The sequence below is a fragment of the Oncorhynchus keta genome, chromosome 32, assembly GCF_023373465.1.
Source record: "Oncorhynchus keta strain PuntledgeMale-10-30-2019 chromosome 32, Oket_V2, whole genome shotgun sequence".
In the NCBI taxonomy this organism is placed as follows: domain Eukaryota; kingdom Metazoa; phylum Chordata; class Actinopteri; order Salmoniformes; family Salmonidae; genus Oncorhynchus; species Oncorhynchus keta.
In genome coordinates, this window is record NC_068452.1 from 28,275,956 (window position 1) to 28,301,484 (window position 25,529).

Below are 25,529 nucleotides of genomic sequence, written 5' to 3' on the forward strand. Positions count from 1 at the left end.
GAGTGGCCATCAAAGACTTGACCTCAATCCTATAGAAAAAGTGTGTGCGAACAAGGAGGCCAACAAACCTAACTCAGTTACACCAGCTCTGTCAAGAGGAATGGGCCAAAATTCACCCAACTTGTGGAAGCCTATCCAAAACGTTCCACCCAAGTTAAACAATTTATAGGCAATACTACCAAATACTAAGAGTGCATGTAAACCTTTGACCCACTGGGATTGTGATGAAATAAAAGCTGAAATAAATCACTATTATTCTGACATTTCACTTTCTTAAAATAAAGTGATCCTTACTGACCTAAGACAGGGACATTTTATTAGGAATAAATGTCAGGAATTGTGAAAAACCGAGCTTAAAATGTATTTGGCTAAAGTGTATGTAAACTTCCAACATCAACTGTATAATTGATGACTGTAGAACAGTTCATTCTGTTTATAGATGGTTTACTTGTCATTCAGAGAGCCGTGAGGATCCACAGCTGAACATTAAAACAGTTTAACTGACAATAGCTAAATAATCACATCTGCCCTGGCAGGCAGTCACACACAGGACTAAATGTACAAAACTATTTTTATTTTCAGAAATCCACAGGCACTTAAACAGATCCACGACCCGTATTTTTCCCTGCTTTCAGCTTCACACCATCTGAATACATTCCTTTACCGCTCATTCCCTGGCAATTATAACAGAGAGCAAAGCATTGATGTTGAACAGCGGATTAAAAAGGGGGTACAGTACTGTATTAATGGCTTTGGTAAGGACAAAGCAGAGAAAATATTGCAACAATTAAAAAGTAGTTATACATTTTAAACTTGTTTGAAGTACTGCATGTATTAAAATAATTGCATAGGTTACATACAAATGTATAAAATACTTTACTAAATAGATCCATTTCGTGCTCACCTTCATGTAACACACTCCAAGTAATATTCATAACAAAACATGCTCATAACATACTGGCTTACAGCTGGTCTGATTACAGTCACGTACAACTATATTCAATAAGAACCACATTTGGTTGATGGTTTTTGAAAATATACTTAAATAAACTATGATTTCATCCAAACCAAATAACAATGGGAAAAAAAAAACATCCTTGTAAGAAGCACTCTGCATGCAGCATTAAAAATTACGCCTCACTCGACACAGAGGACGGCAGCGATTGTTTGGACTTCTGGCAACAGATTGCCACATAGGTACAGGATGAGGTCTTTGGCCAACCCGGTCATTAAGGCATACTCCACTATATATACACACACAATTACACACCAGAGCTTTTGCCCTCCTCCACACCACATGGGAGAGCGCTACTCTGCTGGTTCAGGCTTGTTCTTCTTATTCAGGACTTTGAGGAGGCGGTCAGACATCAGGAAGGGTCTCTCCGCACTGCCATCGTTCCTCTCCAGGTCCTCCACTGAAGAATCAGGGAAAACATGAGACAAAAATATGAACATTATTTCAAAACGAAAAACTTGAACATTGTTACATTTCCAAGCAGGGGCCAGATCAGAACCAACTTGTGATGCATTAGCAAAGCTTCAAAGATTACACCAATTAAACAAAAACAAAGTCATTTCACATGTCATCCTACAAAACATAATTGGCCTGCTTTTGATAGAATTGGTAAAGTTTGCCTAGTCAAACCCAAAAGGAAGTTAGTTACCTTAGCTTGTTCCCCATCAACACAATGCAGAAAGAGAATGAGGAGGAAAGGCAAATAACAGAAAGACTGGCAGCTTTAATCACTAGCAGACATACTACCAACATGCACAATAGCACGAGAGAGAGGAGATACTGCATTCAGTTAATGCTCATAGAAGTCTCTAGGGCGGTGCATCAAACAGACCTTGCTGACAGGCAAACATTTAAAGGCAATAAGGGATCTGATTGCAATTGCTTTACAGAACAAAATGGAGCTGCTTCCCTCACAAGCGGAACTAAGAAATACATTTCAGTATATACAAAACTACATATGGCTTTTATAGATCATTGAAAATATCAACATTTTGATAATGCACTGATAGCAGTAATACTAATGATGGTAGCATTGCAGAGATCTTTTGAATGCATTAACTGTAAACAATGTGATATGTAAGAGGTTCAATACATCAGACCAAAACAGATAGTCAATTAGGCACATTGTTTCCTATGGCCGACAGTGTTTCCCTTCCAGCAACAATGTCAGAACTGCAACATGTTCACTAAAACAGTGGAATCCCTAGCATTGTTTATGGTTTGAAACTACTATCATTTGCCAACTCCAACCATTAAGAGCACATACATACTGGTGAAGCAGTTGACTTGTTCAAATTCAGGCTTTCATATCGATCTACCAATCATGAGTAGCATGCCCATTTCTACAAGACAGATCTGCAGGTGGAGATCTCATCCAGTGTCTTTGCTATGACTACTCCTAAACGTCCTGGTCTTTCTGCTACATCGGAGGCTGCTATTGTTTCAGCTGGACGTGTTGGTCATCTGGCTGATGTGGCGAGGACTGGGTTGGCTCCTCAGTCTCCTCCACAGCCTTGTTCTCTGACAGAATGTCATGGAGCGAAGCTGACATGTAATACGGTCTTGCCAGAGAGCCATCATTTCTCTCCAGGTCTTCGCCTATGTGTGTGTGTGTGTGTGTGTGTGTGTGTGTGTGTGTGTGTGTGTGCGTTAAATGGGGTCAAGGGATGGTTGATTGGAAAACAGGATGATGAAGGTGAAGGGTGGCATTAGTAAGGGAGATGGAGGAAAACAATATGAATTGAGAAGGGAGAGAAAGAGAATGTCAGTCAAAATTCCCCGCAAGAGCACCCATTTGCATTTTAAATGAATAGATCAACACCCACACTTCCCCATTTTCTGCAACCAGCAAGTTAACACTAGTCCTAGATAGCAATAAAGCATTATGAAGAACACCAGAATATCATCATGCAATTCATCATTAGTGGCAGCCCAACACCATTAGCAGTGAAAGAGGTCACGAAGAAAGAGAGGAAGTCACCATTTCAGGACAACATGAACTCTAGACACATTGGGACATCTCAAAGCTTTACTAAATGGCAAGTTTTGAAGTCAAGATGTAAAAGAGTTGCCAACACGAGGCAGCCATTTCCTAAGTATACTGTGTCCACCCTAATCCTTTACCTTCACCACTGGTCCCTTGTGTTTGTGGGGGAAAGACAATGCATAAAACAAGAGGGGGATGGTTCTACTGTTACTCACAGAAGCAGAGGAAGAGTGTGTCCACACACATGGCGTACACGCTGAAGAAGCCGTGGGCAATAAGGTAGGAACCAACCACCACCGTCTGAGGAGAGAGACACACTCCAACCATTACAATACACAACACCGTAAGGTTACACTCAGCTACATTTAAATCGTAGATTAAACTACATAACCCACCAGACCCGGAGCATGGCTATGCTACTCACCAGGATGGGAACCCAGTAGTAGTGGAGGTTGGGCGCTGTGTTCTCAAAGGCCTTCACCCTCCCAGAGAAGAAGAAGAACGCAAAGATTCCTGGGAAACAGGACTGAAGAGTTCTCATCCAATAGCACAACTGGTTGTCAACAGTGAAACGTAATAAAACTAAATACAATCATTAGAAGACTGGCCCTACTGAGAGCGTGTTATTGTTCATCATGTTTCCTGTAGAAACAGCCTCACTTACCCACAAGCCCCACGATGAGGAGTTTGCCCAGGAACAACAGAAAGTCTGTCACCTTGTCCAGGACGGCTACCCTGCAAGGTCAAACAGTGATACGTTGTGATGGACCATAGTCCATTTTGTAAAGTTCATTAAGTCAACCCAAACATTAAGAAACAGCACACTCACTCACCTGATCATGTTCCTCATAAGGAGGAAGAAGGCATCTTTGGCAGACGTGCAGAAGTTCTTGCCATATATCGCCACCTGGAGGCAGCAGACTCAAATTCATAATCAAGCATAAACCAAACATTTTCCCACAGTTAACAGTTAGATGATCCAGGTGAAAAAAAGCTCCTCTGCAATTAATTATATCCAATCTGACATGCATTTAACTGGGTGACATTGGGCACAGCAGGTGCATACAAACAGGTGGTACACGCACCATAATATAGGCATTTCTATTGATGAACTTGATGAATTTCTCCAGGCACCAGAAGCAGCACTTGAGACAGCACAGAAGGAACTTCGTGCACTTGTTTTGGGTTCCTTTAGGGGAGAATAACACACAGTAGGGCAGAACCAATCAGAGCCAACACAAGTACAAAAAAATACAAAATACATTCATACACAACTAATGTGAAGTATGATGAGGGCAAACAATGACAGCTGTGTTAATAGCAACATACCATACGTAGTACTGCTAATACAGGATCTATGGCTCACCTTGGAGCTTGTGGTCGATGTACTCCAGCAGAACCCTGATGATCTGGATGATGGAGAGGATGAGAGAGCCAAACGCCAGGGAACCTGTGTGATACCTGAGCAGGGGTGTGACGACATGTCACTAACCAACCTTAAAATGTTGTCAAGATACCCACATATGCAACAAAGCATCATGTACATATCTGAACACCCAACTTGGTTAGGAACAGGAACGTAAACAGTCACACACACCTGAGTGATCTGCCAAGGGATGAGAAGATGGGGAAGGCAGGCATGTCGTCAGGCTTGACGAAGGCCCAGTAGTAGGAGGCAAAGGCCCCAGCCAGGGTCATCTGACCCAGCGCTGTCACAAAGTTGGCACACCAGAAGAACAGAAAGACGTTGTAGAACTGCAGGCCGATCAGGTACTTGTGATAGACCGTCTCTCCACCGTAGAAGGCAAACAGACACTTGGAGTCTGGGCACTCCGCCTTCATACTGGATGTGCTGAAGTTCTGGAGGAGACAGGTAGAGAAGAATCAACAGTGGACATTCTATCCATTGTATACACTTTTATCTTGGAATGTGAGCCGATAGTTCAATGTTTCCCCAATTAAGATCAGGCTGTTCGATGGTGATATACTGCATGGGCTAACGGAAAAGCAGGACTCACAGCTGGCTCGCAGATTTTCCTGGAGTGATCACAGGCCGTCTCATTGAACACCTTATAGATGGGCTGATTGGAGGTGGACAGGAACCTGGCCAGAGGCTGTCAAGGTCTAGAACATGGCCCAGAGAACTACACATCCCAGCAAATACACATCAATCATTCAGAAGAGCATGTTGAGTTACTCAAGCCTATGAGTCATTTTTCTCCAAACATGAAGGATACACAGCGGTGACAGCCCAGTAGGCGATGACAATGGATAGGAGGGCAAAGGTGAACAAGGGGTAAAACAGGGCTGACATCACATACCCAATGGCCCTGTAAACAAAACATCACAGTTTAGCACTAGAAAGGTCTTATCCACCATCTATGTATTACGATCACCCTTTAACGACAATGATCTAGCATTCAATGATCCATTTCCAATCCAATCTCATAAATGGCTGTAAGTGCAGAGATCACTCCCCTTTCCTGACCTGCTGGCTTCTTTGATGAGAGCGATAGCGACGAGGATTCTATTCCTGAGGAAGATGAGCAGCAAAATGATGACGACCTCCACAATGGCCAGAATAATAACTAAGAGAATGGGAGAGAGAGAAAAGGCATAAAAACAAAATGGAGAATTCAGTCACAACCATTTATACAGGAATCCTAGTTGTCCTTAGTATCAGTTTATGCTTGCGATAACACTGCAATATATCTACGGGTTTATAAAAGTTACCTGGCTAACATTGATCATGCTTCGTGATATACAGTAGAACTCTAATGTATTGGCCCAGGTGTATACCTCCTGAGCCACACTAGCTGTAAGGTTGAGAGGAGGTTAGTGGGGAGACTTACTGAAGGCCAGCCAGGTCTGTCTGATATGCAGGTACACAGAGAAGTCTGTCTGGAAGCCCAGGTCCTTTAGAGTGACATTAGAGCCTGCCTCTGACTTCAGGCTAACATACTCCATGGAGCAGTGGAAGATGCCTGTGGTGCAATACAGAGCATGGCCACAAGAGGGACGTACAGCATTTAGATAGAGATTAGGGAAAGGGACACAGGATATGACTGTTGAGTATAGAGAGTTTATATAGAGATAGGAACATTAAGAAACAACTCAAAATGGGACTTCTGTTGAACTGGTTTTTACCGTATCCAATGACCAGAATCACCATGACGATCATGACCCACACCATGATCCCGGCCAGGAAGCGCAGGAGGACGATGAAAAGGAGACTGATGAGCATGGCAATCACCAACCCTCTGAACCCCGACACAAAGACAAACTTGAGTGGCTACGTAACTGACTCTTTGCTGATCAAGTGCTTTGGAATTCAGTGTGAATGCATTACTGCACAATAGTGTCAAAGGGAAGATGCTGACTTACATTAGGATCCAGTACCAGGACTGGGTGTAATCCTCAAAGATCTTCATGACCACTTGTCGAGCCTCAATGACCACTGTGGCATTCCTATAGAAGAAAATACAGTGACCAATGCTGATTGTAGATGTAGCAACCATCACAGGAAAACATCATGCAAATTCTGTTTCTGTGGACTCACTTGACCCCCGCCACCAGATCTTTGGCATCTCTAATGTTCCCCTCCCCGTCATCAAACTTAGAGTTATTTCCCACTGTGATCTCCCCTCCCTTCTTCTGGTCCAGGGCAGGGAAGCACCTGCGGGTGACTGGAGGAAGAGGAAGAGGGTGAAGGAGAAGACACACAACAATAAGGGAGAGCAGATAAAATAATGTCTTTCACTTTTTTCAAATTCCAGAATTGTGGAGGATGGGCTGGCCAGATGGAGGGTTGGGGAGTTTGACTCAGAGGAATGGAAGAAGTGCAGGTATACAGGATAGGGGAGCAAAAGAGACTAGAGCCGTACTTACAGGGTTTACTTGGAGTCAGCATGGCAGGACACAGGCCAGTACTCAGGATCTGTGTTACAGTCTAAAACACACATGAACAACCAGCACTTAGTATCTCAACCATTGGTGCGGCAATGTATATTCAAAGTTTGAATTGTTCACACTAAACTGCCACTGGGCACACTACTGTTGTAGAACAAAACACCGTCACATTCTTGATATTCTATACCAAGGAATCTTGACATTGTCATCCATGTTGATTTTGGAAAACTACTACGCCACCTATCTCAGATTCCTCTTCACATGCTACTCACCAGCCCCTCTAGACCCTCCTTGCAGAAGTTCTTATAATACTTTAAGTCCTCTTTATTGGTGTAGGCCTTCAGGAGCGTCATGAACTTATCAGGGCATTTCTCCACACACATCTGATGGCAAAAGAAATGTTACCATGAGCCAAGATAATACAAGTGCATAGGCATGCATAAATAACACGCCGTTCAAGAACGTATCAACTAAAAACAAAGGTTCAGGTCACCTGTGTGGTTGGGCACTGGAACTCCAGCAGCACCATGGGACTGGCACACTTCATGATGTTGAAGTAGAACAGCAGGGGCTTCGTCCTACATTAAACACACAACCAGTTGTTCAGAGAACAAGAGCAGGTTTAAAGAAAGTGAATGCCCAGGGGGGGAATGATGGAGACAACCAACACATGTGAGTGTTAGTGATTGTCCGTTATGTATTCCACCGTGTATGAATGGTGAGGGCAGAACTTACTCCAGAGGTGTGCCTGCCTGCCCACAGAACTGTCCTCTGCTGTCTGTGGGGTAGATCACCTTCCTGGGGTCTCCCTGGGACCAGGCTAGGGGAGAAGGGAACCATCAACAACAAAGAAACAATCAAATACCAGGCATCTTTAACACAGACATGCTTTAGGTGAGCAGCACTTAGACACATACCCAAGGGCATGACTCCGGGTATACCCAAGTCCTTAATATGGGGTCAGTTAAGCTTGTTCGTGCCTATAGGACACATTTACTTACCAAGAATTCCCACTGCAACATAGCCCAGTATGCAAATAATGAAGAGGATGCAGCATACAATGTCAGTGCAGCCCCTAGAGTAAAGAGAGAGGGAGACATGGAAACGTTATGGGAACAATAGTTTTTAGATGTGAATGATGTGCCGTCCTGACTACAGCGTGGATGAACTGGCAATCCTCTCACCTGTTATAGATGGGGCCTTTGAAGGTGGGGTCATACTTTCTTGGTTCACCTAGATGGAAAGAACGCAAATATTGAAAAATACAGTAGGAATACCATTTCAGACAGTAAATGGCTTGCAGCATAGAAATTAAATGAAAGTGTACACACTGCAGGGCTGTCAGAAGACATTTAATAACCAAGAAGCACTTTGACACTGTTCCATGTGGGGGCATCTGCCTCCTAGTTATACATTTCATGGGGTAAACAGAGTGGATTGCCCACGCGTCAACATTCTGCTCCCTTTACTGTTGGTCAGATGACTTTTCAGTCGGGGCAGACACCTGGCAACCCAACAAATTCCTCTATAGTGACTAAGCAGCTGCAACTTGAGAATCTGCAGTACCACAACACACTCACCAGAGGTCAGCAACTCTACTGTGTGAGCACAACCTATTCTCAAATCACTTTTTTTGTGCTTACTTCAGGGTCTTTTCCCAACAATGCAGAGTTAAGATAAAATATAAAAATGGTGGAATTAGGAATAATACACAGTGAATACTGAATAACAATAACGAGTAAAAAGTAACATGGTTATATACAGGGAGTACCACAGTTGATGTGCAGGGGTACGAGGTAATTGAGGTATTCATCTACATCACAGGTGGTTGGTGACACCTTAATTGGGGAGGATGGGCTGGAGCGGAATGGTATCAAATACATCAAACATTGTTTCCGTGCGTTTGATGCCATTAATTTGCTCACTTATTATGAAACGTCCTCCCCTCAGCAGCCTCCTGTGATCTACATATAGGTAGGGGTAAAGTGACCAAGCAACAGGATACATAAGACAGTAGCAGCAGCGTATGTGGGGAATGAATGCATGTGATGTCTCCTTCAGTCGATGCTGAAAAATGTTGATTCATGCCACGAAAAGGTTTTTAAAAAAAGTTTGTTCTTGTTAATGTTTCTTGATTTTCTCAACTTGATAACATCCCCCACATTAAACTTGGCTATAAACCAGTGCACAATATTCTCTCCCTTTCACACCCAATACAATGTGTAACCTGGATCTGAACCCTGGAGTTCCAACAGGGTGAGGAGGAGCAAAGAGACGACAGACTCTCCACATCTGCCCATATCAAATCAAAGTTAACTAGAGTTATGAGCAAAACTACATTCACTCATTGCCAGTTCTAAATCCTCAGATGACCAAAAGGAGGCATTAATGTCAACTACATTTAGGACTAGATGAGAAAGGGTATGATTATAACAAATCAGTCAGAAGTGCTCAAGTTTAGCCATACTGAATCTCAACTTCCCAGAACATCAATAATCACAGTCTTAAGGTGGATGAACCACTAGATACTATAGAGTATGACGTTCAGCATGGCGGCCATTAATAATGCAGAGCAGTGGTCAGGGTGCTGTTGCAGCATGCATTATAGTGGGCCTGCCCCCAGAGAACATCATTCCACAAGCACAGAGATACAGAGTCTGGATGTTAAAGTGTTACATGGGCATAATCAGCCTGAGATGCCCTTCAAAGGCATGGTGGAAACAGCTTGCAAAGGGAGTGTAGACTGGAGCAAAGTGAGGAAACATTTGCCCAAACCAACAATGGCTGACGCATTTATATTTTTTCAGGGCTGAAAACAAATCATGTTTCCTGCCAATTTTTCAGTCCAGTCCTTATAAACACAATGCAGCAGCATTTGATAAAAGAGAGAAAACATTGATACACACGCACTTTATCCAGACACATGTATAATCAGCAGGTTTAACTCACACCCATTCTCAGACATGTTTTCATAATGCCAATACTAGAGGTGTAGTTTCACCCAGTGCCGCTCTTCTCTAGAGAGAAATTACACCACCCTTTAACAAGCTCCAACTGATAGATTCATTAAAACATTCAAGCAGTGAGAAAAGCTCTATCCCACTTCAATAACTTAAGCTACAACCAAACCAACAATCATAAAGACACAAACAGCTTTTCACAAGATTAAAAAAAGGTCAAACCACATTGGAGCAATTAGAAGAAACTAAAACCAAGTTGGCACAATTAGAAGTTACCATGCTTTCCGTAATAGGGTTGCTCCTCAGGCATCTTTAAATGTCTTTCTGGTAGTCAGCTTATAAATGACCAGAACACTCTCCCTCTTTTTCTTCAGCCCTTTTTTGCTTCACTTCCTTTTCCTGCCAACTGGTGTGTTTAAGAACGTGAGAGAGACAGGTATTGTGGGAAGAAACTTGTCCAACCTGTCTGCAACAGCTCTGAGCACACCCCTGTTCCTCAGAGTCCACCCACTTCCCAACCCCCCAACAGCTGCCTCGCTCAAATCTCTAGTCCACCTGTACAATTCTCTTCCCCTTTTTCCTCCGCACAGAGCTCTTTTTGTCTGTTTCTCTCACATTCTGCCTTTGTTCCTGGCTTTCTCTACCTCTTTCACACGCTCTCTCTACCCAGAGTTTGGTCAGGTAGCTCACCTACAGGGAAGGGTGGGAGCACAAACAAAATGGGTGGAGACAATTCCTAGTTTTTCACGACACTGACTCTCCCCTCCCCCTCTGTGAAAAAGCTGCTGGATATCTTTGTGGATCCCAAGCAAACTATGCAGGAATGATTCAACCATGTGTTTGGGGGAAAAACAAAAAGCTGTTGCACTGGAGACTGATGAGACTCCGGTGGGCTGGTTATAATAAGGTGGGTTGTTTATAATACTGGATAGATGAGCGCTTTAATCAAGATCTCCAGCCCTGAAGCTATTTAGACTGTCAAGTGAACACAAAGCTATATTTTGATACCTTATTTAACTTCTAGAGCTATCTTAAAAATGGCAATTCTGATATTTCTCCACTAATTGAACTTTTGAAAAATGGGCCCATTGTTGGTTCTAACAATAAACTAACAATAAACTCAGCCTTAAGATGCTATTGGGAAAACGGGCCCTGATGTGAAAGATCTGATGTGGTTGGTCAAAAGACCAAGTTGTGGAAAAAAATATCAGAATTGGGCTGCCAGTGGAAACGCAGCTTTATTTACTTATTTCCAGCCGTCACTTCTTCTACGTTTGAATAATTATTGTCCCACCAGGGCTGCGTTTAGTATGTTTTTATGTTCTGCAACATTCAACTGAACGTTAACAGCGATGTACTGAACGGCCAGGTGAAAAGGGGGGTTGGATTGTCGTTTGGGGAAAGCTGCATCATGGCCTCTGACCTTTAAATACGTTACTCGTTGCATCAAGGCACGACTTGCCACACCCACCAAACCGGAGCAAATGTACCTCAAAGTCTGTTCAAAAACGTACAAGCGTCAGTACAAACCGTTTCTGCAACGTAGCAAACGTTCAAGCAAACTGAGCGCACCTCTGCCCAATCGATTATACACAAATTGCATTCAATTCAAAGCGGCTCATTAGGAAGTTCATTATAGCCAAAGACTGTCTATTATATTGACAAGATAGACATGTGACTGCTCTGACAATGGAAATACATATCCTCCAACATGGAAGGCAAGCAGGAGGAGGGACCATTATAGCCAATGAGAGGGCAGATAAACTTGTGAACAACGGGCCATAGAGATAGATAGAGGACTCATCTTTGTATCTGTGCCATTATATTGTCCGTGACAGCATGGCATCTCAATTTTAAGGTAGTACATTTTCTTCTTCTTCATTGGCTGATTGCTTCCAACTCATAGGAATCCCCACCCAGTTTACTACTTTAAAAATGGTGGAAGTCCTCAATGGCTAAATCAATCAGGGCTTGACATTCACTTTTTTAGTGGGACAGGTTGTGGGACAGATTTTTTTAATTGTCCGAAAGCTCAAGTCACTTGTACACCCCCTCCAAAAATGCCAAAAATATGACAAATGGTTTTGTATTATGCAAGTAACCACTTCACAAAATAACATGAATTATTATCACTGGTATTGACAATGGAAGGCTGCTGGTCTGATCCCATGATTTTTTGCAATGTGCTGTGTCCACGCAAGGCTGGAGCAAAAGCCTGCACACCAAATAGCACTCCTGGAATCTCCTGGAGCATGATTGGCCACCCTGCAACATTACAATTACAACCAAATACTTTTTATGGTCTTTATAAAATAATTCCCTTATTCAATGAACCAGGGATCAAATGGTTAAGGTGGTTGAGGTAGCTAACTAAGATGTTTATCTATTTATAAGGTTCAAATATTCAGTGTTGACAGCATAAGAGTTACTTGTCAATTAGCCTAGTCTAGGAATATTCTTGTAACTTTGTCAGAATTACATGGCCAGTGAATAGATTTTGAGGGTGTGAGAGGCGGTTTTACAACCGGAGTTTGCAGCATTGGTTTCATCAACTGTGCACCCGTATCAACTGCACGTCAGGCCACTTGCGACTATACACGAGTGTCGGTGGAAAGTTATTTTAGGACATCGGACATGACAATGACATTAATACATGCTAAATGCTAGATAGTTAATGATTGAAATTATTTATTTAAATGTTATACACCTACCGGTGCCCAGCCAAACTACACAATATGTTTTGAATTGGCTATCTCGTTAGTCTTTTTGTATATCATTATTTGACCTGCTGCGCAAATGTCTCTCTCTCCTCTGGCAATGTCCCACTGGAACGCAGGTGATACACACACCATGACTTTTACAGGATTTTGATTCATGACTAAAATGAGCTATAACTGGGCAAATAACTCACTAACTAGCAATGAATATCAACAAATGTACATTTCAAAAACGCATCTCGCGACTGCAAGATGTAAAGGCCTGTCAATGCAGGCCTAGAATATTATACGCGCTCTGCTGAGATTGGGAGGACAGTGTGTAACACATTGCATCCGGAGGACACTGATCCAATTCTGATCCGAGTAACCTAATGTTTGATATTGTGATTTTTGCGTGATTGTTTTTTACGTGTCCATTTGGACAACTTAAATCTATATTTTTCTTGTCCGACAATTGTTTTACTTGTCCCGGGCAAGCGGACAAGTATTAATGTCGAGCCCTGTCCATGATGAGTCCTCTATCTATCTCTATGAGAACAGGCACAATGCAGATATAAAGTTGTTTTTTTTCTTCCAAAGTTGCCGAAATGCCATGTGTGCCCACTTATATCAGTGCATTTGTAACAACCCAACCATTATGAAACTTCTATTCGATCAAATAAGCCTCACGTAGCAAATTAGCAATTACATTTGGCCACACTTTATTTGGATAGAGCATCTACAGATGGACTATCAAAATAGTCTAACCTTACATTTTTTTTTATACCAAATTCGACACTTTCATTGACCTCCATACAAAAATACCTCACTTCGTGGGCTTATTTTCATGGACATATTTTGGGCTGAGTTAAACCTCTCGCTTCCCCTAATTCCTCTCTGTAATATCCAGGTGTGTCCTCTCAGAGCCATTGCATTATATATTCATAGGTGTTTTCTACCCTCTTGTGGGAACATGACTGTATTACATTGGGTGGTTTCACCCAGCCTGGCTGGATATTCACATATCCATAACCACATCCTGTTGTGCCATTTCCTCTGCTTTCACTGGGTTTGCACGCTAGCAGGATATTAGACTACTTTTTATTAAAACACATTTAGCAGTGAGCAATGAAAAGCAATCTCTATAACAATTCAATTTAGATTGCCTTTGTCTGAACCCAACTGGATGCTGTGTATGCTGATGATAAAGACAGATTATGGGGAAATTGAGTATGTTTCATGATGAGCTGTGTTTGGAAAATAGGTATTGATGAGAAGCTTCTGTTGGAATCTCTCCATACTCTTTCCAGGCAGTGTAGTCACTTGTTTTGGCCAATGGGTAGTCTGTCATTCTGGTAATGGCCCATTTTTCCTTCATTACAAGTTAATGAGAGAAAGCAAAGGCTCCCTCTATCTTCATTTTCTGTAAATACCCTACTGGCTCATTATTACATGCACAGTAACAGACTGTTACAAGCTACCAGCACAAAATAGTCTCAACATCTCGATGGACTATGCACAGGGAGCATATTTCACCCTGCAAGAGTTGGATCTCCACTGAATACATAATATGGGTTTGACATAAATTCCCACATTTCAGTGTCACATTTTCTATTGCTTGAGAAAAGGTATTAAAAAAAGCTACAGCACATGAGGAACAAGAGAACGTGGTATTCTGTTGGGGAAGCATGGTGAGTGGGAGTGTGCTGTCAAGGCCTGCCAGCTTTAATCCATTAATGCATCCTCAGCTTCACTACATTGTCACGGCCGTCAAATGAAGTAGACCAAAGCGCAGCGGGGTGAGCGTACATAATCCTTTTGTTCTCAACACTTGAACAAAATAACAAAGAGCAAACCGACAACGAACAGTTCTGTCAGGTACAGAAACAGAAAATAACTACTGCGAGCGTACCAAGTAATTAGGCGTCACACTAAAGCGGGAAGGTGGAATAAACGAGTCAGGAGTAGGTTTTTCTGATTGAACACGGTTCTCTATTGAGGGTATTTTGTCAACAAAAACATTATAACATAATCAATGAAAAATCTTCCAAGGAAAAACATACATCTTCTCCAGATGAAACAAGAACACAATAGGATAATCTTTAAACTACAACAAACATAAATCACGGGTTTGTCACAGTCTTAGTGGTTCTTTCAGCACAGCTTCTCTCTCGGTGGCCATCTTCCAGAGATAGTTTCCCCTCTCTCTGCTGGTTCCATTCTCTCTTTTATAGGGGAAGGAGAGTATCTCATTAGTACCGTCAGCTGTGCTTAATTGACTCTGGTTACCTTGTCTCCCATGCTTTGTTGGGCTACTATCCATGAGCCCAGCCTGCCCTCTAGTGGTCCTTCCACACTACCCACAAAACACAGGTAGGAAAAAAGCTGCGAAAGTATGATTCTCAATCAGAGACAACGATAGACAGCTGCCTCTGAGAACCACACCTGGCAAAACACAAAGAAATAGAAAACATAGAAATAAAGAAACTAGAATGCCCACCCTAGTCACACCCTGGCCTAACCAAAATAGAGAATAAAAGCCTCTCTATGGCCAGGGCGTGACATACATTTACTATTTACATACATAATTATTTTCCACCATAATTTGCAAATAAATTCATTAAAAATCGTACAATGTGATTTTCTGGATTTTTATTTCTCATTTTGTCTGTCATATAGTTGAAGTGTACCTATGATGAAAATTACAGGCCTCTCTCATCCTTTTAAGTGGCAGAACTTGCACAATTGGTGGCTGACTAAATACTTTTTTGCCCCACTGTAACACTGTTTTTCTTGTGGACAGAGAGCTCATTGTATAGTGTACTACACAAGGCAGTTTTGCTTCTGGTTGTCTTGACCTTCTGGTTTTCTTGACCTTGCTTTGGAAATGTTCTATTGTTTCCTGAGTCGAGTTTCTCCTAAAATATTATCCTTCCTCCCTACCCTCTCAATAGTGAAAATGACCATAAATAAGGTCAACCTTCCAATAAATGTTTAATCTGTCCACCATGCCTGTATTTATACCCATGCCGATATCTACAGTGCTCTATGTACAGAATATATTGTGACTGTCATGCTGAATATGTGTATGCACATATCTGGAGAGAACATAAATAATGTATTTTGTTTGGGAATTCTTTCCCGAAGGCACTGTATACTCCTGAGAAAAGAGAAGCATGATGTCATATCAACTCAGTAGGCTATAGTAGCAGTCTGTCTGTCTCTCATTACAGTAAGTGCAGTAGTAGAGTGTTGACTGAGTGCAGTATGTATGACCGTTTCCCTCATAGGGAGTTTTCAACATCAAGATAAGATTGACTTGACCAACAGCAGATAACATAACTACTTCAGAGATATCGAAACTAGATATGGAGCCTTGTTGGTGGTTAGGGTAGGGAAGTGTGCCCTCTCCCAAATATCTCTGCTAGTAAAAACAGCATTCTCTTTATGGTCTGGACTAGATGTCTGTACACTTTGGGTCAGGGTTCAAATTACAGAGCTACCAGGACACCCACATAAACGTTACAGATATCAATGTTGGTCCAGTCCACTATTTTTAGAGCATCCCAAGAGACAATATGTAATTCCATCCCTGCTCTGGACTAAAATCCTAAACAAAACTCTGCTGTAACAATGAATATAAGAGGCTCCTGAATCCTAACCATCTCCTCTTCTTCAGTTTCCACTTTCTGAAGCCTGCTGGATAAACAGGCCCATCTTCCTGAGGAGAGAGTGTCACCTCTACTGTCTGTCTCCCTAATTTACTCCAGTGAGAGACTCTCTCAGGGACAACAGACAGCACTGCACTTCAATGAAACAGACGCCCATTCATGTCTTGTCTTTGTTGTTTTCTCCATTGTGCTCATAGCAGAGATAGATAGGCCAGAGCCTCAGCACCAACCCATTAGGCAACATCAATTAGATTACTTGGCTATGTTTTGATAACATTGACAAAGAAACATGATTACACTCTCTAAATGCCTGCTAAATGAACATAATTTCCAAAACAGTGCTCTATTTTTGCACCCCTTACTCTTGGCTCTGATTCAGCTACAACAATCTACAAAACAATGCAGAATTCCAAAGAGTATAGGGGTTTTTCACCTTCCAAACATCCAGATGTGTAAGGGGTGCGTAACCGGTGGTAGGGAAGTCAGACACAGGAGAGCAGAATTTGGTAATAGCCGGAGAAGTTTAATAGCAAAACCAACGGCATAAAAAGTACACGTTATTGGGTACAAAAACCCGTCGTGCACCAATCAACAGGTGGACAAGCACTTACAATAAACAATCCCACACAAAGACATGGGGGAGACAGACGGTTAAATACACAACAAGTGATTGAGGGAATTGAAACTAGGTGTGAGGAAAAACAAGACAAAACACATGGAAAATGAAAAGTGTATCGATGATGGCTAGAAGACAGGCGATGCCGACCGCCGCCTGAACAAGGAGAGGACCCGACTTTGGCGGAAGTCATGACAGTACCTCCTCCTTGACGCACGGCTCCAGCAGCGCGCCGATGCCGGCCTCGGGGACGACCCGGAGGGCGAGGCACCGGGCGATCCGGACGGAGACGGTGGAACTCCCGCAGCATTGAGGGGTCCAACACGTCCTCCACTGGAACCCAGTACCTCTCCTCCGGACCGCTCCTTCCCACTCCACAAGGTACTGAAGGCCCCTCGCCCGACGCCTCGAATCCAGGATATAGCGAATGGAGTACGCCGGGGCCCCCTCGATGTCCAGAGGGGGCGGAGGAACCTCCCACACCTAAGACTCCTGGAGTGGGCCAACCACCACCGGCCTGAGGAGAGACACATGGAACGAGGGGTTAATATGGTAATCAGGGGGAAGCTGTAACCTATAACAAACCTTGTTCACTCTCCTCAGTACTTTAAATGGCCCCACAAACCGCGGACCTAGCTTCCGGCAGGGCAGGCAGAGGGGCAGGTTCTGTGTCGAGAGCCAGACCCAGTCCCCGAGTGCGAACACCAGGGCCTCACTGCGGTGACGGTCTGCGCTGGTTTTCTGGTGCAGCACGGCCTGCTGGAGGTGAACATGGGCGACATCCGACCCAACCAAACAGCGCACCGTCCGACCAATCCCAGGATGACCAGAGGAGGGTGACGTGTGGGCCCAATAGATCAACCAGTCACGGACAGCAGACATTCCGTCTGCTGTACAGACGTCCAGCGGGACACTGGAGGGGAGCGGGCTCTGCACGTAATGCCTGCTCAATGTCCACGTCCAGCTCCCACACTACCGGCGCCACCAGGCAGGATGCCTGGAGTATGGGATGCCTGGAGTGTCATACAGTCGGGACAGTGCGTCTGCTTTCACGTTTTGGAAACCTGGTCTGTAGGAAAGGGAAAAAACTAAACGGGTGAAAAACATGGCCCACCTTGCCTGGCGAGGGTTCAGTCTCCTCGCTGCCCTGATGTACTCCAGATTGCGGTGGTCTGTCCAGATGAGAAAAGGGTGTTTAGCCCCTTCAAGCCAATGGCTCACGCCTTCAGAGCCTTGACGACAGCCAACAGCTCTCGGTCCCCCACGTCATAGTTTCGCTCCGCCGGGCTGAGCTTCTTCGAGAAGAAGGCACGGGGGCGGAGCTTCGGTGCCGTACCCGAGCGCTGAGAGAGCACGGCTCCTATCCCAGACTCGGAAGCGTCCACCTTCACAATGAACGCCAAAGATGGTCCGGATGAGCCAGCACGGGAGCCGAGGTAAGCAGAGCCCTCAGGTGATCAAAAGCCCTGTCCGCCTCAGCCGAAAACTACAAACGTACCGGGCCCCCCTTCAGCAGTGAGGTAACGGGAGCCGCTACCTGACCAAAACCCCAGATAAACCTCCGGTAGTAATAGGCAAACCCAAGGAACCGCTGCACTTCCTTTACCATGGTGGGAGTCGGCCAATTACGCACGGCTGAAATGCGGTCACTCTCCATCGGTCACTCTCCATCTCCACCCATGAGGTGGAAATGCGGTACCCTAGGAAGGAGACAGACTGCTGAAAGAACAGGCATTTCTCAGCCTTGACGTACAGGTCATGCTCCAACAGTCGACCAAGCACCCTGTGCACCAGGTACACATGGTCAGCGCATGTAGCGGTGTATATCAGAATGTCATCAATATACACCACTACACCCTGCTCGTGCAGGTCCCTGAAAATCTCGTCTACAAAGGCTTGGAAGACTGATGGAGCATTCATCAACCCGTACGGCATGACGAGGTACTCATAATTCCCTGAGGTTGTACTGAACGCCGTCTTCCACTCGTCTCCCTCCCGGATACGCACCAGGTTGTAAGCACTCCTGAGATCTAGTTTGGTGAAGAAGCACGCCCCGTGCATTGACTCGATCGCTGTGGCTATGAGAGGTAGCATGTAACTGTACCTCACAGTGATCTGGTTTAGACCTCGATAGTCAATACACGGGCACAGACCTCCCTCCTTCTTTCTTCACAAAAAATAAACTCAAGGAGTCGAGTGAAGTGGACCGAATGTACCCCTGATGCAGGGATTCGGAGACATGTATTTCCATAGCCGCCGTCTCCGCCTGGGAGAGGGGATACACGTGACTCCTGGGAAGTGCAGCATCTACCCCATCGATGGGGTGGTAATTGAGTCGCCTTCTTTTTGGAGAAGGCGAGAGCCAAATCGGCATATTCAGGGGGAATGCGGAAGTACAGTTCCCGCTCAGCCCAGTCAAAACTGTTCGCTGCTCTGGCCCCCCAATGGTGGAACAAACACCCTCACGACGCCAGGACAGCGGAGTCAATCACCACCTTCCGGAGACACCTGAAACCCCACCTCTTTAAGGAATACCTAGGATAGGATAAGTAATCCTTCTCACCCCCCCCTTTTAAGATTTAGATGCACTATTGTAAAGTGACTGTTCCACTGGATGTCTTAAGGTGAATGCACCAATTTGTAAGTCGCTCTGGATAAGAGCGTCTGCTAAATGACTTAAATGTAAATGTAAAATGAATGCGCACGGTGGAGACCTGGTCTGGACTTTCCACCGTAGTAGCACCAACGGAAACACCTAAACACCTCCCCGAGCACTCTCGCGACGACCCCATGAGAGCCCTCAGTTGCCAAGAAACAGTGGGGTCATAACACGCTAATCAGGGTAGGCCTAGCACCACGGGAAACGCAGGAGAGTCAATGAGGAAGAGACTAATTCTCTCCTTGTGACCCCCCTGCGTCACCATACCCAGAGAAGCGGTGGCCTCCCTAATCAACCCTGACCCTAATGGTCGACTGTCTAAGGCGTGAACGGGGAAGGGCACAGCCACGGGAACAATGGGGATCCCTAAACTAAGGGCGAACGATCTGTCTATAAAATTCCCAGCCGTGCCTGAATCGACAAGCGCCTTATGCTGGGAATGCGGGGAAAACTCAGGGAAAGAAACATACAAAACCATGTGTGCAACAGAGGGCTCTGGGTGAGAAGGGTGCCGGCTCACCTGGGATGACGCCAGAGTGCCCTGCCTGCTGCCTCGATCCCCAGAGGAACCAACCCGGCACCGACCAGCAGTGTGACCTCTGCGGCCACAGATGGTGCACGAGTCGGAACCTCCTCCAGTCTCCCTACGCACCTCCCAGCTCCATGGGTACCGGAGCGGCGGTGCTGGGGATGGAACCAATAGAACCCGATCTGGACGTCCGTGGGTGGCCAGCAGGTTATCCAGCCGAATGGACAGGTCCACCAGCTGGTCGAAAGTGAGGGTGGTGTCCCTGCAGGCCAACTCCCGACGGACATCCTCGCGCAAAACTGCAGCGATAGTGGTCGATCAGGGCCCTATCGTTCCATCCTGCGCCTGCGGCCAGGGTCCGAATATCCATGGCGAACTCCTTGGTGCTCCTGCCTCTTATGGAAGAGACGTTCACCCGTCGCTCTACCCTTTGGTGGGTGGTCGAAGACTGGTCCAGCACCGCATCTCCTTCTCCCCACACGGCGATGGCCCACTCCAAGGCTTTCCCAGAGAGGCACGAGATGAGGGCAGACACCTTCTCACGACCTGAAGGAGCCGGTGGACGGCTGCCAGGCTCCCGGGGAAGGGCGAGACGAATCCCACTGGGTCCGGGTGAAGGGGGGGTGAGTAATGGAGACCCTGGTTGTGCTGGTGAAGGCGCTGGAGGAACTCCCTGCCTCTCCCAGCGGTCCATAGTTTGGACAACGTGGTCCATAGCGGCGCCGAGATGGTGGCGCATCACCGCATGCTCCCGGATGCACTCCTCCACCCCTATTCCAGGGGCACTTGCTCCTGCTGACTCCATATAGTTGGTGTGGGATTCTGTTAGGGGTGGGTAACCGATGGCAGAGAAGTCAGACGCAGGAGCGCAGAACTTGGTAATAGCCGGAGCAGTTTAATAGCAAAACCAACGGCATAAAAATAACAAGATATTGGGTACAAAAACCAGTCGCGCACCAATCAACACGTGCACAAGCACTTACAATAAACAATCCGACACAAAGACATGGGGGAGACAGACGGTTAAATACACAACAAGTGATTGAGGGAATTGAAACCAGGAGTGAGGAAAAACAAGACAAAACACATGGAAAATGAAAAGTGGATCGATGATGGCTAGAAGACCAGCGACGCCGAGCGCCGCCCGAACAAGGAGAGGACCCGACTTCGGCGGAAGTCGTGACAAGATGTGACAGACCAGACAGGCTGTGGGAGGGCCGCCAAGTCCAACAGCAATGACTACCAGTCAGGAAGAGGAAGGGTATACCACACAAATAGACCGGGGTTCCTAATGATAACAGCGAGGGTGGTCCTATAACTCAACATCACTATTACAGGAATTGGCCTCTGCTTCTTCTCTTCTCCTCAGGCCCCATGACCCTAATAACTATCCCTAATAACATCAAATACTCAGGCTGTCTGCTGTCTGAATGGAAACTAAACGTAACTTTTGTTGGGTTAATAAGTCACATGAGTATGTTTGGACCAGACTGTGATCAAGCAGATTAAACAATAATAATTTGGGCTAGTTGGGAACACTTTTCTCCTTCCCTAGAGGTATGCCACTGGGCACAGACATCAATTCAACATCCATTCCACGTTGATTCAATGTAATTTCATTTAAATGTTGTGGAAACAACATTGATTCAACCAGAGTGTGCCCAGTGGAATGCCTGTTTATTCAATACAGTTGTTGAGTAAAGTGACAATGTTAGAAGTGATAACACGATGACAGATGTTGTAATAGAAAACAGCTGGATTGGACTTCAAATGCAAATGTTCATGAATACCACAACACTACACTATTGCTACACTCTTAGAAAGAAAGGTGTATCTAGAACCTAAAAGGGTTATTTGGCTGTCCCCATACGGGAACCCTTTGAAGAATCCTTTTTGGTCCTAGGTAGAACCATTTTGGTTCCAGCCAGAACCTATTTGAGTTCCATGAAGAACCCTTTACACAGAGTGTTCTACATGGAACCCAAAAGAGTTCTACCTGGAATCAAAAAGGTTCTACCTGAAAACAGAAAGGGTTCTCCTATGGGGACAGCCAAAGAACCCTTTTGGAACCATTTTTTTCTAAGAGTGTAGCTAGACCTTGCCAGAGCTTGAAATAAACATCAGAGAGACTCTGGATCAAATTTCAAACCACTCTCCTAAATATGTCTTATAATTACATATAAACTAAGACTGCACAGGGCTGTAGGCTGTCTGATCCTGTCAGTTCCCCTGTTATTGAGGTTTCCTGATATGTGTTGGCCTGAAATTACTCCATGATGTGAAATGGGGATGACTATGTTAGATCGCAGCCTTAACCCCACTGTATTTCCGAGACAGTCCTGTTATACCATGAAAACCTCAATTACAACCGTATGAATGTATCTAAAACATTAGCACATGGGAGAGTCAGGGTCAAAGGAATGTTGAGCAATGCTGGGGGAGATATTGAAAACAATTTCTTCATAAAAACAGATACAATCTTTAACCAAGTGAGGACTGTTCATTTCTGCAAGGTGGTAGGTAGCCTGTGTCAAACTCCCCATAGTTACGTTTGTTGTCCTTTGCCTTCTTATGTGAAACCCTGACAGATTTCCATTAAATGCAGAAAGACTTCATACGACCGCAAACCAAACGCACAAGGAACTTACAACGAAGAAGAAAAACAAAGGGCCTCTATAAGTCCTCTGTCTAACAATCATTACACTATTTATAACCACACAAACACATAATACCTGATTATCACTAAATGTGCTTCCTACTGGTCAGATTCCAATACATCTGCACCTCCATAATTATTTTCATTTAAGAGTTACTACACTGAATTTGACAGTCATTTGAGAGAGTCATTTATGTCACAATATAATACTGGAGGTCATTAACCCCACAACTTTTCACAGAATGTCTTCAACTTTATTTCCTGCCAAGTCACAGCTTACTATTCCCACAATGCAGTTTGATGCTCAGCTGTCTTTTATTCCCATCACAATCTTGCTCTGTTGTTGACCTGACTGCTTGTTTGTATGAGGGTTATAACACATTCCTAAATCCTAATCCTTTATAGAGGGAAGAGGAAAACAGTGCTGTATACTAAATAGTAGCCTATACTGAGGTTGTAAAATCTATTGTGCTAGGAAGAGAGGAAAAAGTAATGGATAATGAAAGAGAGGATTTTAAATAATAAATGAGTCATCATAAGACAGGCAGAGGGAGGAAAAGGCTGTGTGCAGCGGAAAGAAGAAAAACAGCTTTCCTATAGCTGGAGAGGGGAGACAGCTAACAAGTCAACCATTAATCTCGCCTTATCCCTCCTCCATGTTGTTCACAGGGCCCTGCAAACCCCACATAAAAACAAAACACAAACAGTGAAAATTAGAATCTTACTCATTTAAGGGTATTTCTTTATTTTTACTATTTTCTACATTGTAGAATAATAGTGAAGACATCAAAACTATGAAATAACACATATGGAATCATGTAGTAACCAAAGAAGTGTTCAACAAATAAAATATATTTTATAATTAGATTCTTCAAAGTAGCCACCCTTTGCCTTGATGACAGCTTTGCACACTCTTGGCATTCTCTCAGCTTCACATGCTTTTCCAACAGTTTTGAAGGAATTCCCATATATGCTGAGCACTTGTTGGCTGCTTTTCCTTCACTCTGCCATCCAAATCATCCCAAACCATCTAAATTGGGTTGAGGTTGGGTGATTGTGGAGGCCAGATCATCTGATGCAGCTCTCCATCACTCACTTTCTTGGTCAAATAGCCCTTACACACCCTGGAGGTGTGTTGGGTCATTGTCCTGTTGATAAACAAATGATAGACCCACTAAGCGCAAACCAAATTGGATGGCGTATCGCTGCAGAATGTTGTGGTAGCCATGCTGGTTAAGTGTGCCATGAATTCTAAATAAATCACAGACAGTGTCACCAGCAAAGCATCCAGATTGACTGAAGTAATGATGGACTGTCATTTCTCTTTGCTTATTTGAGTTGTTATTGCCATAATATGGACATGGTTTTTACCAAATAGGGCTATCTTCTGTATACCACCCCTACCTTGTCACATCATAACTGATTGGCTCAAACGCATTAAGGAAAGAAATTCCACAAATTAACTTTTAACAAGGCACATCTGTTAATTGAAATGGATTTCAGGTGACTACCTCATGAAGCTGGTTGAGAGAATGCCAAGAGTGCAAATTTTGAAGAATCTTATATTCTGATTTGTTTAACACTACTTTGGTTACAAAATGATTCCATGTGTTATTTCATAGTTTTTATGTCTTCACTATTATTCTACAATGTAGAAAATAGTAAAAATAAAGAAAAACCCTGGAATGAGTAGGTGTGTCCAAACTTTTGACTGGTACTGTATATTTAAAGTCCAAATTACAAGTGTGGAGTCAGACTCTATCATTTTGGTAGAGGTTTGTCTACTTCAGCAGAGATTCTTGCTCTTTTTAGGCAGCATAAATTAACTAATGTATTATGAGAACATATCGTCAAGAAAAAACATTTCCCTTACATGAACAACAATTGGATCCGTTAACCTACCAACATCTTTATATTGCAGGGAATAGCAGGGTTTTCCTGACAATAGCTGAAACTATACACACAGTATCTTCTATAAATTCAGATTCAGACCCACCATGAGGCATTTTTTAATTAACTAATCTATATTCGGATGGTGGTCATTTTTCTGTCAGCACAAAACTGGTAAGTCGTTCTTTAGTGTGCCATACCAGACTGAGGAATGTAGCAACTGAACACTCAAAGCCAGAGCAGGGACACAGCTTAACCCTAACAATAGTAAACTACATGTTTACTACTGACTAACTGAAAATGTTAAGAGAATTGAAAGAAGCTCACATTCTATTTGAGAATCATATTGTATGATCATTTGAGATAGGCTACAGTATTTGCATACAAGTGTGCAATTATTGTATGGAATGTTTATCAGTAATATCATTGTTTGGCACAGGGATGAGACCTGGGAGTGGGAGTGTGAGAGAGGCAACAACCACATAGGCTAATCAAATGCAATGTGTTGACTAGCCCAAAACAGAAGCATAGACCAAGCATAGACTATTACGTATGAAAATTATGGGGTAAATCAAATATGTAATAGTCCAATGCTGAGTTAAATTGTTACATGCAACCAGCACACACCAATACAATGTTGCATTCCACACTCCAGTCTTCTTCATACATGAAAACGAAACTATATGGGGCTAGTCGACTAGCTATCCCAGGACAGTGAAAGCGCTGTTAAAGAGATATGGTAGCCTATATAAACTAAACAAGCTAACAACTTACCATACTTCGGTTTCTCACCCTCCAGTTCCATCATGAATTAGTGAGTCCACTTGTAAACTAAAATTGTAAGACTACATATATCCTCATTTCCAGTCCAAATGGTAGCCTACGGATAAAGTTACTGCGCTGAAGTCCACTCCAAATCTGAATCAAACTCAAAACATTTA

The 25,529-nt window shown here is 43.9% G+C and overlaps 1 protein-coding gene across 3 annotated transcripts; it reads right to left on the minus strand.

Annotated features, from left to right (window-relative positions):
* Positions 1-553: 553 nt before the first annotated feature.
* Positions 554-25,529, minus strand: LOC118365539 (choline transporter-like protein 2). 3 transcript variants are annotated; one of them, XM_052491245.1, is made up of 22 exons: positions 10,148-10,565; positions 8,096-8,144; positions 7,913-7,986; positions 7,647-7,731; positions 7,405-7,489; positions 7,184-7,294; positions 6,891-6,951; positions 6,562-6,688; positions 6,387-6,470; positions 6,150-6,262; positions 5,855-5,986; positions 5,491-5,590; positions 5,240-5,332; positions 5,021-5,105; positions 4,600-4,862; positions 4,369-4,463; positions 4,088-4,191; positions 3,836-3,909; positions 3,667-3,737; positions 3,427-3,515; positions 3,218-3,302; positions 554-1,415 (listed from the first exon to the last, which is right to left on the minus strand). In XM_052491245.1, the coding sequence occupies exons 1-22, from the start codon at positions 10,179-10,181 to the stop codon at positions 1,309-1,311; spliced, it is 2,121 nt and encodes a 706-aa protein (XP_052347205.1). In that variant the 5' UTR covers positions 10,182-10,565; the 3' UTR covers positions 554-1,308. The 3 variants fall into 3 exon arrangements, with proteins under 3 accessions (XP_052347205.1, XP_035603722.2, XP_052347203.1); XM_035747829.2 differs by lacking the exons at positions 554-1,415; positions 10,148-10,565 and adding exons at positions 1,720-2,614; positions 25,363-25,529; XM_052491243.1 differs by lacking the exon at positions 554-1,415 and adding an exon at positions 1,720-2,614 and having other exon boundaries at positions 10,148-10,569.